This window comes from Arachis stenosperma, chromosome 10 (assembly GCF_014773155.1).
Source record: "Arachis stenosperma cultivar V10309 chromosome 10, arast.V10309.gnm1.PFL2, whole genome shotgun sequence".
NCBI lineage: Eukaryota > Viridiplantae > Streptophyta > Magnoliopsida > Fabales > Fabaceae > Arachis > Arachis stenosperma.
The window spans coordinates 128133927-128153112 of NC_080386.1; the positions used below are offsets into that span (position 1 = coordinate 128133927).

General features: G+C 29.5%; 1 protein-coding gene across 1 annotated transcript; it reads right to left on the reverse strand.

Annotated features, from left to right (window-relative positions):
• Nucleotides 1-3651: 3651 nt before the first annotated feature.
• LOC130954502 (protein WVD2-like 4) lies at nt 3652-6487 on the reverse strand. Its single transcript, XM_057881249.1, has 7 exons — nt 6346-6487; nt 5250-5778; nt 5104-5156; nt 4923-5000; nt 4746-4824; nt 4474-4653; nt 3652-4132 (listed from the first exon to the last, which is right to left on the reverse strand). Exons 2-7 carry the CDS (start codon nt 5745-5747, stop codon nt 3743-3745), a joined length of 1278 nt encoding a protein of 425 aa, XP_057737232.1. The 5' UTR covers nt 5748-5778; nt 6346-6487; the 3' UTR covers nt 3652-3742.
• Between the last annotated feature and the right edge of the window lie 12699 nt (nt 6488-19186).

The window sequence follows — 19186 nt, forward strand, 5'->3', positions numbered from 1 at the left end:
CTCATCAAGCAATGTCACAAAGGCAAAGAATTGTGGCATGGCTGGTAGATAGCCATAGATTTTGGGAGAGTGATTTTTCAATCACAATTGACAACATATGTTATATAAAGTAAGGTCACTTATTGGGATCAAATATGTTGATGCAAATATCTACCATTCATTTTGTATACCTTCACGTAGGGACATACAATTGCAGGTTGAGAAATAATATCATTAGAAAGTAATGATATAGTACATGCACATAAAAAAATTAGTTACTAATACTAATTGGATTTGGATCCTCTAAATTTTGAATTTTACTTTAGAGAGTAAAGTTTGATTTCTCACCATTTATTTCATAAGTGGGACCAAAAGAAAATGAGAGAAAAATCATTCAAGGATAAGAAATCAAATTTTATCCTCTAAAGTAAAATTTAAAATTTAGAGGATCTAAACCCATACTAATTAGTCATTATGTATAGAAATACATATTTAGTATTTTATAAAAAGTATTTATTATTGTACTATAAATAAATTTGATTATTCGTCTATTTGATGATTTGATTATTATAATATAACAAATTTGATTATTTTGGTGACTAATTATTTAATTAAAAAATGTGTAAATTGATATATGTAAATAATAAATAAAAAATGTTAGGTGAATAAGTTACTTTTATAATTAAGTTTAACTAAGTTTTTTTCTTTTTCTTTTTATGTGTCTCTTTTAATTAATTTTTATTATACCAATAAATTATAAGACCAATTTGGTCGAATTTAATTACCAAAATAATTTGATCATGTGACATCACTTTATATAAATATATAATAGTTAATTTTAGTGGTTAATTTTAATATTTTTGTTGACACAAATAAAAATTGGTTGGTCGTTAGTTAATTGTCAATGGACGAAAAATTCTTAGAATAAATATTCAAAAATCTTCTAAAATTATTTCTATATTATTTTAATGGGAGACTAACTTGTTTTAAAGTATATATTTTTGAGAATTTAATTATTTTATAATAAAATTTGTTAATGATTTATTTATTCAACATACATGTTAGAAAATTGGTTAAAAGTAACACAAAAATTAATTTATCTGACAAAAATAATTCTCAATTTTTTTTTAAAATAAAAATTTATTAAAAACCAAAAGGTCCTATATAAAATTTATTAAGGACTAATATGGGTATTCATTATTCAATCAAACTCTTCAAACCAAATAACTCGTCAAGGACAAAAGGGAGACCACCGTATGAATGATTAAATTGTACATTCTGACAAAATAAATAAATAAATTATTAATAAATAAATAAACTGAATGTACCGGAAAATCACTTATTTTTGTTGTCTCGGTTGTCACCTAGCACATATCTTAATATTTGATGTAAGATTCGGTTATGTTATTTTCTCGATGGAATTACACAGGTTAAGAACGAAGCTATGTCACTTTGAATTAGAAACCCCCACGTACAGTAATTGTGTTTATTATTATTATTATTATTATTATTATTATTATTATTATTATTATTATTATTATTGGTTGTGTTGTGTACTTCACTCCTTTGGTGTCTTTCTGTGAATTTTTTTTCTTTTATTTTCCGAAAATATGTGCTAGTAATGGAGGAAGACCTTATTCTATTCCTTTAATAAGGAAAAGGAATAGGAAAAAGAATGGTGGAAGAAAATGTAACTAAAATATGATAATATGATTGGTTCAAAACCAAAAATTATTATTTTTTAAGCGGAACTGGATTCCCATCAATTTTTTTTGTACTAGATTCTTTTAGATAATTTTTTTTTTGAAGTTTAGTCTATTTCTGTAGCTTTGTCTACAATTTATCATCTTTGTTAATATTCGATCTTAAGTCTCAGATCTAAAATATCATGCTAATATAACTAATTGCTTTAACTCAATGTTGGAATAACAATTTATTTATTTAACAACTTTTTTATCTTAGTGATTTTAATCGTTGGGGGTAAAAAAAAAGACTCCTCTATTTTTATCTCGAAGTTTTTTTCAGTTAAAATTTATCATAAAGAGAAAAAAAAATTGAAAAGTGGAAACGGAGTAATCAAATTGGGGGAAGAAAAGAAAAACACTACAGCTTAAAGGATCTAATACCTTTAAGTTTGGAGAGAATGAGGGATATTATGTTAGGCTAATTTTTCTTTGCCAAAATTTAAAAGTAGAATAAATGGAGTTTATTTAGGTTTTATGTTTGCAGAATTTTATTTTTTTAAATTTATTATTCTAATATTTATTCCATTAACTTCAAATGTTGAGCCATAATTTAATTATCAGAAATTAAATAAATTAATAATGGAGTCTTTTTTTTTGGACATAAATATTGATGATTTCAGACATGATGTGTCTCTTTGGTATCAATTTTTATTTAGTCAGATCTCTTTGGTTTCAAATTTTCAATGAAAACTATCCTCTATGAATTTAAGGTTTCTTTTATTTTTTGTAACAGGCCCATTAAAGAATACTTAGATATTTTGCTTCAACATGGATTGTTAGGTGGCCCAAAAATGGTGTCTACCCAACAGAGGCTATACGCGTACACCAAAATTTAAAAAATAGTATACATTATTACCCCCAAAAAAAAAAGATAATATACATTAGTATGCATCTTAATACGTTGCATTGCATCGGATTCCAACCTAGGCAATGCCAAATAATTGATAAGAACCCTTAAGCCACTTTTTTATTTTTAATATTGGAATGGTAATAGTGTTTTTTTGAAATATGAATGGTTGAAATGTTATTCTCAAATGTGGAACCGTTTAATTAGAGAAGTAGAAATTGAATTATCCGATTTGTTAGAAGTACAGAAATCAGACTGTCCGATCTGTGTTAAAAAAATTAAAAAATTTGAGGTACAGAAATCGGACGATTCGATTTGTGTAACCCAATTTTTTTAATTTTTTAAACATAAATTAGACGGTTCAATTTGTGTACCTCCCACAATTTTAAAAAATACAAAAAATTACCATGTTAAAATAAATCACTAATACCATTTTTATATCTAAATTTTTTAACCCCGTAAACGTGTGAGGCGTGTGAGTGGATAGTGTATGAGTTTGTGATATAATACCTAGAATTAAAAATTATCCATTATATATGACAAAAAGAAAAATATACAAATTAATAATATATGAGAACTAAACGTATTAGTTTTAAATTGAAAAATACTGTAAAAAAACTAAAAATACGTTGCTCAAAGTTGATAGCAGTTGCTGTTTTTGTTATTTTTTTAAATTATAAAAAAATATTTACATGGAGTTGTGAGTGACCAAGTCTAAGCTAATAAAAGCTTTTCTTATGAGTATAATTAGAATCAGTTAAATCAATTAATATTATCTAACATATCTATAAATATTCATTTATATTGTATAATTCTCAATATAACTTAGAATATGCACAAACCTTTTTTCCACTCTCTTAATCTTTGTAACACTAAATGAAACACAATGACAAAAAGCATTGGCGAGGAGTACATGCTTGAAAGGTTCCTATTTGCTACAGATCCAAACCCAAATGTGATGCACATTTCATAACATAAAAGCAACAACTATCTCTTATTCATATAGCAGCTAAAAATGAATAATGTCTTGCTAAATATAACGAATTAATTACATTCTAATATACATAAATGTCAAAAGGATAATATAAAACAGCTCTTATTTGCATTACACAATCAAGAAGCAAATTAAACTCCATTATTCACATTAACAATGAAATAAATAACTATATTACTACACTCCCACGGTAACCACATATGATACAACTTCAGGTGCAGTCGAATTCAATATCACTGCACCATTCTGTGCAACATCTGTTTCAGATTTCAGCTCCATGTTATTATTTACATCTTGGTTTTGGCATTCTTCACTGCTTCCTTTGCTTGCTGCTTTGGTACCTTTGATTTCCCGAGACTGCACCTTGCTTTGTGTTCTTGTGATTGCTTTCTTTGAGATCACTTCTTTGTTAGTATGACCCTTTCCCTTTGACTTGTTTGAATTTGAATCATTCTGTTGCTGCTGCTTCTCTTTCACATTAGATTTTTCTTCTTCTGAGTTGTTGTTCTTCATAGTAGACTCTTTGTTCCTTCCAAGCTTCGGCGATCTTGGCCGTGTTGTTGGAATCTAATTCGCACACCAAATATAAACTCATAAGTAAAAGGATTCTCTAGAAAGAGTTAGAATCTAGAAGAAATGGTGATAAATTGCGTCATGAAATTACTCATCCCAAAAGTTTATCCCAAAAGTTTAAACTGATAGCAAGGCAATATTAATGGTTATAACTCTAACATTCTCCTTCAAACAAGAGTCTTTTTTGGATTTATTGGTTTACCAAAGATCGAACTCTTGAACTTTTGGACACAAAACTCTAATACTATATTGTGAATACACTCATCCTAAAAGCTTAAGCTGATAGGAGAAAGTAACATTAATAGTTATAACTCTAAGATTAGTTAACATCTAACCTTCTTGAGTTCAACTTTTGGAGGTGGTTCCTTATAAAAGATTGGCATTGGAGTGGCTTTGAATACCATGGTCTTCCTCAATTGCTTGATCTCTGCCTCTTGATTCTCCTTTGATTTTGCTTGCTGATTAGTCTTCTCTGCTTCCTTTGCTTGAATCTTCTCCTCTAACTTGGTGAAAAACTAAGCAAGAAAGACAAAGTTTAGTGATTCAGTACTGCTAGTTAGTTATGATAATGGTAACAACATCATATCAATAAGGTTAAAGCAAGAACCTCCTTTCGCTTTTCGGCTCTTTCTTCTAATCTGAAGGAAAATCCAGAACCACTGGTCTTCTGACTAGGAGTAGCACTTCTGATAAACAATTACATGAACAAGAATGAGAAATTCAAGAACAAACATGGCATAAAGTTTTCTCATTTCTCATGGTAATAGAATACTACAACACATACGAAGTTGTGGAATGAGAATCATCATCCTCTTTGTTTGGTTTTGGTGTTTTCTCCGGATTTGAAATCTCATCAACGGGTCTGCAATAAAGTTAAAGAAAAGGAGTAATAGTCAATTAGTCTAATCTGTATAGTAATTAATGCAAAGCAATCTCATGAATAATTTTCATAATGTAAAGATTACAGTGCTGCCTCAGTTGTATGGTTCTTCTTGCTAACTGGAATAGTCCTTCCAAACTGTTATACAGAAAACAGAATGATGCAAGATCATGAAAATGAACAATTAAAGAAGGAAATCATGTTGGAAAGAAAAGAAGAAAAAGAAACTACCACAGAGGTTTTTGAATTAGGCATGGATGCCAATGAGGCCCTCCGGTTAGTTTTCGGCTTTTCGTCCTTCGCTTTAATTCCATGTTTTGGTTTTGTCCTAGTGTTTGAGGGATATCCATCAAAGCTTTTGAGCATGCCTTGTTCGCGGCCGAGTTTGGCTTTGGCCGGGAAAGAAAGGCTCTGAGAAAGGGTTGGCCTTTGTTTCTGAGAGATTGAAGTTGGAAGCTTCTTCAAGATTGGTTTATCCTTGGAAGATTTTTTGTTCTTGGAACCAACACTAGCTCTTCCACCACTTGCTTCCTTAGCATGTTTTGAAGCTTTACTTGCAGAACAAGTTATAGAGGCCTCAACAGCATCATTAGAATTGGGGCAATCTGATTCTGCTTCTATGGTTTTGGATAATTCATTTCCAACTTGGTTCTTTGTATTCTCCTTATTAGTTGTCATCCCAATTATGCGTTTCTCTATCTCCACAGCAACACCGTTTTCAGATTCCATTGAAGTAGTTGAAGGATGACCAACTGTTAATCTAAAATGTAAAAATAGTTTACATTACACTTTATAAGAATCAAGGCATTAAATGGAACTGTAGACAGAGGAGTGTTAGCGGCCAGCAACTTTTGGGATTTGTAGCCATCAAATAACCATCAATGATGATTTTAATGGTGTAAGATTGGTGTGAGATTTCATCCAATGACTCACTATCCTTTGCTGGTTATATACTGGCCAGAATTTAATGAAGTTGCTGACCCTCTAGACTTTTCCCTATAGACACAATATGCTATTGCAATTCAACAAAATCTCATAATTCAGAAATACAAGTTTAAGGATAACTTTCTCAGAACACCCCTACATATTATATTCACAATAATTTCAACTCTTTAGCAACTGAATTAAGAAATACTGCAGCTGTTTTCATGAAAAGATCTAGCAGAAATCTGATAGGAATGTGAGGTATAAAAGGTTGGTTGATCTAATGTTTAAAAGCTCACATAATTGAATAAAAACAAGCACTCGATGGATCAAATCAGAACATAATACAAGACAAAATGTAACAAGAAGAAGAAAGTAATGATGAATATTGTAGAATACATACAATGGTGGAAATGGAGGTTAGTAGAGAGAAGAGAGTAGAATATGATGATGCGGTTTGGTTCAAGAGCAAGAGAGGAAGTGGTTTGGTTTTGTGAATGAAGAGAAGAGAGAGAATGGATTTGTGTAATGAAGTGAAAGTGGAGTGGAACAGACACAGAGGTTGAAGTGAGTGAGACATAATAATATTTAATTTAATTATTAGCTTAAGACGAAATGAATATTATACCCCTCCCCTATAGAATATGTCCTTTACTTTCTTCTGGTTTAACTGTCATTTCTCAGCCTCAATTTGGAAAGGCAACCCACACAAGCTCATGTTCCTTATCCTTTTCCTTCATATTATTACCAACTTAGTCACCAAAAAAATATATATATATATTATTACCAACTTAATTTATACACTTACTTTCATGTATTTTTTTTGTATATATCTACTTTTAATATTAAAATTATTGATTTATCTTTTATAGAAATTATACAAAGAAAATATAATGTAAATATTATTTCTCATATTTAAATACACTCTTGTCATAACTGTTATCCCATCATAACTTTTGTCATTTCCATTATATGCCTTTAAATTTCACTTTTACTACTTTTAATTTATCATTATTACTGATTAAAAGAGTTAGTTTCTCAGCAAAATCCCAATATTTAAAACATGGAAAAAAAAAGTCTAACTCAGAGAAAATTGATCGACAATGTCGGCATATGATGTTTTTGTACTAAGTGGAGAGAAGTATATATATATATATATATATATATATATATTTGGAGGCATTAAATAAGTTGGTGAATTAAATAATCAATCATTCCATCCATTAATTCATTGATTGCTCTTATGGGTTTCTGAAACCAACTTTCTAGAGGAGTGCGTTACTGGCAGCAGGAACCCTAAACATAAAATTGAGTGAAGATTACTGAACAATAATCATCGGGGACTAGGAATAAACGCGGATCGAATTGGATATGGCTAAAATTTTGATTTGATCCGCACTAAAAATATCGCCGCAGTTGTTAAGTTTGGATTTGATCCGTACGTTTTTAAATTTGGATCTGATCCGCATATTTGCGGATCAAATTGGATATTGGATATATCTTCAAAATACAAAAATATTTTTTAAATCTTATTTTTATTAAAAAAATATCAATAAAATTTATTTTTTTATATTTTTAAATATGTTTACTTTTAAAATAATATTAAATATATTTTTTTAAATAATAAATTAAAATAATATAACATATATGATAATTATTGATTGAAATAAAACATAAAAAAGAATATTTACTTATTTATTTCTTTAGTTTTTGCGGATACGCGGATATGCAGATACATACACAAAATCCGCAATCTAATCCTATTAGTATACGGATTGGATCCATATCCGCAATTTTCGGATCGAATTCAAATAAATATCGAAGATATGCAGATCAGATCCGATCCATGAACATTCATATGAACGAACCTCTCATCTATGATCTCTTTCATACTATGACTAATTCTCCTATGTGACCAACAGAAAAAAATCACAATAGTTAAATAATGGTGTGTAATAACAGTCAGTCATAAACTGCCTATTAAATTATTATATATATAAAATATTAAATTTTAAATTAATATTATAATTATTACAGATTAAATAAGATATTTATAAAATATAGAAAAAATGCTTTTAATTAAACAATTTTTTTTATTCATTTAAATATATGAATGTAAATATATATTTAATTTGATTTCTAATGATTTTTATTGAAAAAACAAAGAGAAAAAAAATAATTCCTTCCGACTAAGGAGTAAAAGGAGGAATTCGTCCAAAAAAAAATTGTATTTGATTAACTAGTTGGTGAGATAATAGCTTACCAAGACGTGGTTCGAGAGAATGATCAGCTGCACTGGATGGTGCATGGCGGTCGTCAGCTCGTGCTGTAAAGTGTTGAGTTAAGTTTCACAATGACGACAATTCTCGTATCAATATTCTTAAAATATTAAAAAATTTTATATAAATAATCAATTGTATATTATTATACGAAAAAAGGATAAATAGGTCCTTAACCTTTTAACCCATAGACATTTAAATTTTTGAAGATTTGAAAATACATTTAAATCCTTAACCTTCTCAAAATCTAGACATATTGATCTCTAGATCTAATTTGTCTCATTTTAAAAACTCTTCTTCGTGTGCATCTGTATATCGACCCAGTCAGTATAAACAGAAACCATGTTTGATTTTTTCGTTGGGTCTGACAGACTCAAATGAACAGAATAATCGATTTGTCTAAATTTTAAAAATATCAGGGACTTGAATATATTTTTAAATTCTCAAATTTAAATATTTATGGGCCAAAAGATCAAAGATCTATTTATCTTTTTATCTAATTTTTAATATTTAGATGACATTTCTTATTATGTTAAACACGTACATGACTATTATGGCAGCTAAAAATTTTTTACATAGCTTAATTTTTGGTGTAATATCTCAAAATGGGGTATTTAAATAAAATCTTAGAATATAGAAATGTATTTTTTGCAGAGTATGAAAAACTATATATATTTCTCGTAGATTGCAAAAAGTATTTTCATGTTTTTTTAGCTTTTTACTATGTCTGAAACACATTAATATAATAGATTTACAGAATACATGATAACAACTGACCTTCTCACATCCTATAAGGAGTTGATGATGAACAATAATATCAGACAATAATTAACTTCTCTCAAGTCTCACCCGGTAAAAAATCAGTGTCTTTATAATTAGGTAATAAATCACAGGTTTTTTGTTTTTGATACTGGAGTAGCAACGGTGGTTTTTTAAAATATGGATTGATGAGTGTTATTTTTAAATGTGGAACCGTTTAATTAGATAAACAAAAATTGGACCGTTCGATTTGTGAGAAGTACAGAAATCGGACTGTCTGATTTGTGAGGATATAGAAATCGGACTGAGGAATTTATGAAATTGGACCGAGGAATTTGTGAGAGCACAGAAATCGGACCGAGAGATTCCTGTTAAAAAAAATTTGAAATATAGAAATCAGACCCTCCAATTTGTGTATCTTCCACACTTTTAAAAAATACAAAAAATTACAATATTAAAGTATATCACTATTTTTACTTTCATATACAAAAAAAGAGCCAATAAATCACCTCTTCATCCCATATACCAGGAACTAGGGGTGTTATCGGTTCGGTTTGATTCGATTTTAGACCAAAAATCAACCGAACCGATCTGTTCGGTTTTTACATAATAACAACCAATCGGTTTGCTGTCTGCGCAACAACCGAACCGAACCAAAAGCCGTTTGGTTCGATCAGTTTTTTCGGTTTTTAAATCCTAACTAATAGAAAATTAATCTTAGTAAAATGATGTTCAAAACAATCAATAAACTGAAATAATATTACATTACATTCAAATTCAACACAATTTCAACTCATTCGAACAACTAAACATAAAACAAACACATTTGTTAAGTCTAAAATTTTTATTTCAATGTATTACTAAACTACTTCTGCGGTTCGATTCGATTTCTATCGAGCCAACCAAAAACTGAATCGAACCGATCGATTTACTTCAAAAGAAAATAAAAAAAAATCGATTTTTTTCAGTTTTTATTCAATTATTGTAAATTTCGGTTCAATTTTACGATAAATTTCGGTTTGGTTCGGTAACTTACACCCATACCAACATTTGTTTGACATAAATTTAATTTCCGTGTTATGACATGGGTTCATTTTAGTTACTACATGAAAGAATCAGTCTTGTCCTATGTTAAGTTGTTTGATGTGATTAGAAAGTAGATAGTACTAACATTAATACATTATGCAACACAAAACAATAATTGCATAGCATTTCATCTTAGCTGGCTGGCTATCACGTTGTGACAGCTCACGCGCGTTAGGTGGAGTACTTGACTACTTGTCAAGTCTGCCACCAATCATGTTGCTTTCTTCTGCCATGTCATTCCCAATCACTTTACCACTAAAATCATTAATAAATTATTGTCTAAATTTTGTCTAATTTATTTTTTATAGTAAATTTTAATTTTTTAAAAATTATTAATTTTATATCTTTTAAATTAAATATTAAATTTTTTATAAATAAGTATTATTTTTTAAATACCATAACTTTCAGCTTAATAATTATACTTCTTTACAACATAACAATTTTGTTAGATAACTAATAAAAAATTTAATCAACAACAAATTAACAAATATTTTTAAATTATATTCTATACTAATTAATTGTCATTCATCAGTGATTATTTAAATTTTATTTTTTAAAAAATAAAAAATAATTAATTATTAATTAGTTTCATTAGGAAACTAACTAAGAGATAACCAATTAGAGCCAATTAGTTGAAAAACAGAAGATTTGTTATTAAAAAAAATAACTTTCTATTATTCTAATTTTTTAAATTTTAAAATAAAAAATATAAAAAATTAACTTGAGTTAACTTATACTATAATTGATTCTGTAAACTTTTTATATTAATTATAATTATTTAAAATTAACTGGTTAAAAATTATTTACCTATACTTAATCACAACATAAATATAATAGAGATGTGTCTTACAAAGTCTTTAAATAAAACAGATTCAATACATGTATAGTTTTGAAAAGAAGGAATCAATGAATTATGATTGTGATTATAAGGAATATAACAAGTCATTTGACATTTATATATATGATGCCATTATTGGTGATGATAAGTAGCATTCAAGACAAGAGCAAGACAAGGTAATGAGACTTGTAATCTGTCTCTTGCATCTTAAAGATAAAAAGGGCGTGAGGTACACGCGCGAACATGGCACTATGTTTTGCATGGATGAACCAAGAAAAAGATAGGTGGACGGTGGAGCCTTCATTCTTTGAGTTTCTATTTTCTATGGCACACTCACATGCCCCTCTTCGCCGTATCCATTTCTGTGTCACCATGTTTCTAACATATTACATAGGAATCCAAAGCCCCTTCAAATTAAATTTATCAACTTTTATATACATACATCATATGCAAATGCATTTGCATATGCGTTATGCGTATATATCTACAGAAGTTTATTTTATTTTGATTATTTTATGACAAGAGGAGGAAAATTTTAACTACGTAAAGATGAAAATTTAAGTGAAGTCGACTTCATGTGAAATTGATATCCGAGAGCCGTTAAATAAAAATTTAGTCAAATCAGTCAAATGTATCGACTTTACGTGAAGTCGACTGCACCTGAATTTTCACTCTATATACAACAAAAACAATAATAATTAGTATACTATACTTTAGTATCCTCATCATCACACATGCTATTGGGATTTCTTCTTAAAACTTTGTGGCCGAATCTGTCAAAAACGTGGATTCAAATCTAAATATCAATAAACTAAAAAAGGTCATATATATTTTTATTTGTAAGAGTTATATATTTATTCTTGCTTTCTGGCTTTTGTGCAATTTGGCTTTTGTGCATTTAATTGATTTGTAACATGCAAGGGTGGTTGCAAATAAAAGTAACATTAATCTTCCTTGGAAGAAAGATTATTTAAAATGTAATCACAAAGGCACAAATCGTAATTCAATATTTGATAAATAATTTATTTTATATTTGATAAATTAACAGGATTATATATTTATATTTTTGAAAATATATATATATATATATATATATATATATGATATTTTTAAAATAAAAAAATAATATAACCTTATATATTAATGAATATATGTATTTTTTATTATATTTATATCTATTGAAACTATTTTAAATTTTAAAAGTAATTTTATGAAATATAATTTTTGTAATTTATTATTATTAAAAGTCACTTTCATTTTAATTTATTAAACATATAGTTATTATATATATTTTTTAAACCTATATTTAAAGGGAGTCACTCGAATAAAGACGTCTAAAACTTTTTTTTAAAGATATTTTTTATTAATTAAAATTTAACACATATAATTAATTAAGTCGTGTTATTTTTGTCAAAATTAGGTTAAACAAATTAATTTAACTAAAAAAATAGTGAATTAAATCTTGAATTGGCGTATAAATTAAAACATAGCTAATTAAAACTACTTTTCAAGTGTAATGGGCTAATTATATGGAAGCATATTTTCTTGTTAGATGTGAATATTGATGGAAAATGAAGTTTGGATTTGACAATGTGGTAAGCAATAGTCACCGCATCCATCAAATCTTTCAAGATAAAATTGAGGCCCAATGTGTACGTCAAAGAGAACATTAATCCTAATTGGATAGTTAATTAGATAGCCAAATCCCACTTATTGATGTGGCATAGAACTCATGATCCACTTTGACAAATACACTCTATCTAACTTCTCGATGGTGAGAGGAGGATATAATTTTCACCGTAAACACCAAAAGGTGACCTGCAATATTATCACTTAACCTTCCACCATATTTTTATTAACTGGTTGTTCTGAGGTTTATCTCTCTAAAATCATTGTGATTTGGACTGAGATTCAGATTATTTTGAGCGAGATGTTCCTTTGTTTCGTAATTTAAATTGAGGTGTAGATTACTTTAAATGAATTTTTTTTATTTTTTTTTCACGAAATAATGTTGTTTGAGTTTCTTGAAGAAGTACAAAATACTCCAATATTTAAATTAGTAAAAATTGTAAACAAATTATTAATAGATTAAAAATAATAAATACATGAGATGGAGAGAATATTTATATAATTGAATAAGTGACCTAGTGGTTACTCTTATAACTTTTTTTTTTAATTTTGGTAGGTAGTTATTTTCTCTTTTTTTAGGGTTATTGAGATCTTATATTTAAATAGATTTTGTTAGGTAGATAATGATTTTTGTGAACAATGAACTCTAAAATTGACTCAATAAAATAAAAATATATACACTACATCTCCAAATTATCCACCTAATAAATCTTAATATTAGGATAACTATCTGCACATCTAGTGAATTAAACATCCCATGTATTTATTGTTCACATTATTTAGTATTTTTATTATCTACCTATACTTCTTCTTAAATATATGAATACAGTTAAGATTTTGTATACTAAGATAACTCTATAAAATCGGATACCTTGACAAAATAGATTTAGTCTTTGTATTTAAACTCTGTTGTTTTTAGACATGACTAATGGACCAAAATATGAATACCAGTAATATTCACATTATTTATTTAAGAAAAAATATAGGTAGACAATGAAAATACTAAACAATGTGAATAATGGATATATTGGATATTTAATTTACTAGGTATGTGGATAATTATCCTAATATTAAGATTTAGATGAATAATTTGAAAGTGTAGTGTATTTTTATTTTATTAAACCAATTTTAAAGTCTATTTGTTTACATTGTTTACAAAAGCCATTATCTACTAGCAACTAATCAATGTTGCAATAGTTTTATACAAAAAAAATATAGGTAGATAATGAAAATACTAAACAATATAAACAATGGATATATCGAATGTTCAATTTATTTGGTGTGCGGCTGATTATTCTAATACTAAAATTTAGGTGAATAATTTGAGTAGTGTAGCGTCTTTTTACTTTATACACTAATTTTAAAATTCATTATTTACATTATTCACAAAAATTATTATCTACCTAACAAAGTCCATTAATTACATATTGAAAAACTTGAAATTAACAAATCTTATCCTTTTTAATATATACACGTTCAAAATAATTAATATATGTATTGATTATGGGAAGAAAAGGGCAAAAAGGATGGATAAAGGGAAGGTAGAGGTTATGATGATTTGGAGAAAGATGATATAGATATATCTGTATGGATACAAGTATACAACAAAAATGAGAGAAGGCATTAACCGGAGTTTAGTGTATCTTCCACTGTCTTCGTCAAAAAGGCATGCTGAATTATTGGTTGTTATACAAATGAGTCAAAAACTTAAGCGTGGGATGTTTCTATATATATAAACACAATGCGCATTGCACGAATACTTGCTCCTTAGTGTTCTCGTTTTCACAAAATAATAATAATGAAATTAAATAAAAACAAAAATGCAACAGCTCCACAAATATTTCAAGGTAGTGATAGCTGTTACTGATCAGTGTGAGAAAATAAAATTAATTTTAATGATTAAGCAATTAAAAAAATTAGAAAAACTATGAAACTTTTAAAAAGGATCACTTTTATTGTGTTAAATTAAAAATCAATTCTGATTAGTTATAAGTTGGAAATAATAATGTAAGTTGATAAATATAAATATTACTAAAAAGTATATTAATTAATTATAAAGTTTGATTATATTCAAAGATCAAAAGTTAATTATTTGATCAAAAGATTTTAATTTGAAGTTATTAACTTACAAGTCATAGATATGTTTGTTGATAATATCACAAGTTGACATATTTGTAATGTAATTTTTACGTTTTTCTTCTAATAGTAGTATCAGAGTTTTAAGTTGAATTCTGGATCAATTTATTGAAAGATATTGTCTATAAAAATCGAGATTCAACAGTTCGATGATACACATCAATTTTAAAATGTGAAAAGTTCGTATGACAACAATGTTTACACAACAAGAAGTTAGATTAGCACATGATGACTCAAATGTTTTAGCAAATATTGTCAAAGGTAGTGAAGTTTCTAAAGCAATTATCAAAAAATAATTTTGAGATAGAACTTGTGAAAAAACAAAATTAATTTTGATGATTAAACAAATTGATTTTAGTTAGAAGAAGAATGAAGCTTCAAGAAAAGATCACTTTCATTGTGATGCATCAGAAATCAATTTTAATTTGTCTACAAGTTAAAAATAATGATGCAAATTGATAAAAATAGATATTATTAGAAAGTGTATTAGTTATAAAGTTTAACCATATTGAAAGGTCTAAAATTGATAAACATAAATTATCAACTTACAACTTATAAATATTTAAGTTGATAATTGTTCCTACTCCAGCTCAATGCCATGGTTAGGCCCAACTAAGTTAAAGAGGTCTAATTCAAAGGGTTGGCCTCCGTTGATCCATCCGACCTCTTTCAAGAGGTCGGACTCGACATGAGCTTGTTAGTAATACTTATTCAAATAAGTAATTGTCTCCTTAAATCTCTCGCCCACTTCTAGAAGGCAGATCTCAACAACCCTAAGATAAAGGGACGGTTATCCACCATTAGAAGTGTAACTACTCCAACAGTGGTTATTGGCACATCACCTATAAATATACTGATACCCCTCAAATATCTTTAAGTTCCAATACACTTTAAACCTGCTTAATCCCTTGCTAACTTAGACATCTGAGTGTTTTGCAGGTACCACCCCCCCATTTCTTGGAACTCACAACTCGGATGGCGGCTCCCTAACGTAGGACAAGTCGGAGACCACCTTCCTTGAACGTTTGGGCCTTCCATTCGAGCTCAATCATTCGGTTCTAGGTAAGCCCCTTGAAGATCCTCCAAAGACTTTTGAGTAGTGCTCAAGGGAGTTTTGTCAATAATATCAAGAAGGGAGGTGCAGACCCCAGCAGTCCTGATTCCTCCTTGGATTAAAATCTAGAGATGATTTTGGATAGCAACATCATCCATAGCAATTCGACTATTGGGAAGGATGTGCTTCCTAGAAAACTTAGGACCATCAAAGCCGCCCCCCAACATTAGAGGCACTGACTTCCGAGGTCTTACGTTTTTTAGAAACAGGTTCCGAGGGGGGAGGAGCTGGGGGTAGGCACAAAAGGAGGAGCAGGAGCAGGAGGAGTAGAGAGATTTACCGACTTGGCCTTACCAGAAGAAATCACCCCAATATCCGATGTCCGAGGAGAGGATGCATTGGATGTCCCACCTTCCTGTAACTGAGCAGCTCAGATCCGAGCATTTCTCTTCGCCTCCTGTACCTTCTGGTAAGCTGCCGCCCCACTTTTCTTCATTTTTTCTGGAAAAAATAAAGTGAAAAGGGTTACTACACAAGTCGGGAGCACCAGCTAGCTACTCATGAAGACAAACGTAAAAGCTAGAAATAAAAGCTACCTAGCTCGATTCAAACAAAACTCGGAGATCCGAGAAGAAATTTTTTGGTGTCAAGATTGGGAGCTCATCCCCAAGCCTCTCGAATGAACTCCACCACAGCCTCCTCAACCTGATCCAAATCCACCAAATTGTACTTTTCTACAGGGGTAGCCTTTGCCCAGTACAACTGAAAGTGAGGTTCATGGCTTTCATTAAGAAAAAAGGGATAATGGCCCTCAACGGCGAAAACTTTGAAGAAGAAATTTTTAAAGTCATGAAATGACTCATCAAAAATAGAGAACACCTTCCGACCCTGAATAGATCGAAAGGAGATCCACTGTTGTTTGTTCTGAGCGCTAAAGGGCTTTGTCAAATGAAAAAGATAGAAAAGACCTTTAAAGAAATCGGAAAATCGAGCTTTCGGCTGACAAGTTGATAAATTTTCAGAAAACTATAGGAATTAGGGCAGAGTTGGGTAGGAGCTACTCGGCAGTGGGACAAAACTTCTATCTCAAAATTAGAAAAAAGGGAATGCAAGCCCCAAACGGGTGAAAAGGCAATCGTACATGAAAGTGAAATGAGGGTCAGACTCAGTAAGCCTCCCACAGTAAACTCTATCCTCTGGGTCTAGGGCTACTAACTCATACTTGGGCTCATCAGCTTCAAGGACACAAACCCTATGATGTTTCCTAAGTTCAGTTATAAAAACATCATCTACTAGGGGAGTTCAGATAAAACAGAAGAATCTACCCATCTCAACAAGGCTTCAGAAATGCGGGAAGACATTTCTCAGAAAAGGAAAAATATATAGGGAGAAATACCTACAGTACACAAAGAAAAAAAATCATCAAAAACAGGTTTTGAACCAAGACAATTTCTTTCCAAAACAGAAACAGTTAATCACATCAAAGGAAGCCGTTTTAACAAAAAGGAAAGTACAAAAATTCAAAGATTTCAATCACAAACAATAAAGGTGCCACAGAGCTTACTAAAAAATCTCCTCCTCGATCAGTACACTTAAGACGCTACAAAAGCCAATAAGGAATGAAGACAATGAGGAACTAACCTTTCTTGGAGAGAAGAATCAATAGCAAGAATGGAAGAAACGTTGCAAGTACTGAAAAATCCAGGAACAGAGAAAGCGAGCACCAGAAGTACGAAGGTCATCCGAGAGTAAAAAGAAAGCACAAAGAAAAAATTCAAAGAGGAGACGAAAGAAAAAGAAAAAGAGAAGGAGGAAAAGGTTTCATAGCATACTAAGGGTATAATCGTAAAACGATGTGATCATTAAAAGAGCACGCCGTTACCAATGTAACCACCCCCACGTGTAAATGCAAAATCCAAACGGACACAACGTTTGATTAGACGCGATAGTTGAGAAAATTCAAAAATCACGTTGGTTTTTTGACTTGACAAAAAACACCGACTTGAGCATATCCGAGTTCAATTAAAACTCGAATCCAACTCATAACTAAGAGATCGGACTCGAGTAGGGGCACTGTTCATACCCTGACCTAATGCCATGGCCAGGCCCAACTAAGTTAAAGAGACCCAATCCAAAGGGTTGGCCTCCGATGATCCATCCGACCTCTTCCAAGAGGTCGGACTCAATATGAGGTGGCTAGTAACACTTATTAAAATAAATAACTGCTTCCTTAAATCTCTTGCCCACTTCTACAAGGCAAATCTCAACAACCCTAAGATAAAGGGACGGTTATCCACCATTAGAAGTGGAACTACTCCAATGGTGATTATTGGCACATCACCTATAAATACACTGACACCCCTCAGGTATTTTTAAGTTCTAATACACTCTAAACCTGCTTAACCCCTTACTAATTTAGGTATCGAAGTGTCTTGCAGGTACCACCTCCCATCTCTTGGAACACACAACTCAGATGGCGACTTCCTGACGTAAGACAAGTCAGAAACTACCTTCCTTAAACGTTTGGGCATTCCATTCAAGCCCAATCATCTGGTTATAAGTAAACCACATAACAATAATATTACAAGTTATTATATTTGCAATATAATTTTACTATCTGTGAATTAATATAAATATATGGTTTGGGTAGTTTAATTTGGTATGATAAAAGTAACAATGCAGGTGAGTATTAGAGAAAAATTTAAGATGTTTTTTGTGTTGTGTGTCTCCATATTTATTTTATGAATAAAGTCATTAGTCACTCTTTTAGTTTGTTAGAGAAAGTTTATTTTATATTTTTTACGTCTTTTCTTGAAATTTGGATTGAGTATTTATATAATTATACTATTTAGTTTAATATGTTGGGTGTAATTGAATTTGGATTACAATTTTATATATATATATCTATGTCAGAGATTTAATTTGGGTAGAGTAGTTACCTATTTAGGATTTTTTTAGAAGAAATTTGATTAAAGTGAAATAGCATAATTAATTATCATTTTGTATTTCGTTAGAGATTTAGTTAGGATAGAGTAGTTATCTAATTTTATAACTTTGTTATATTATATTTTTTAATAAAACATTTAGTGCTCTTTTTATGTTAATTGTATAAATTTTAGGCTTCTTGTGTAAATTTTAGGCTTCTGCTTCGCTATCTTTTAACATTTGTGTTAGTATGTTCATCAAAATTTGTGTTTTAACAAACAAAAATAAATGCATATTATTGTCTATATCTCTCTAACTAAACATAGCTTTAGTACTTAAAATATTTGAATAGTCTCTTTTAGATACAAAATAGAGATACAAATACACAGTAAAATACACAACTTTTTTACTATATTTGGATAGGGTCAAAAGTAATTTTTTTTTATTAATTTATGAAAAGTTATAGCATTAATGTTTGGTGTAAATTTTAAAATTAAATTGTAGTTTTTTTTAAAAAGCTATTTAAATGTTTATGGAA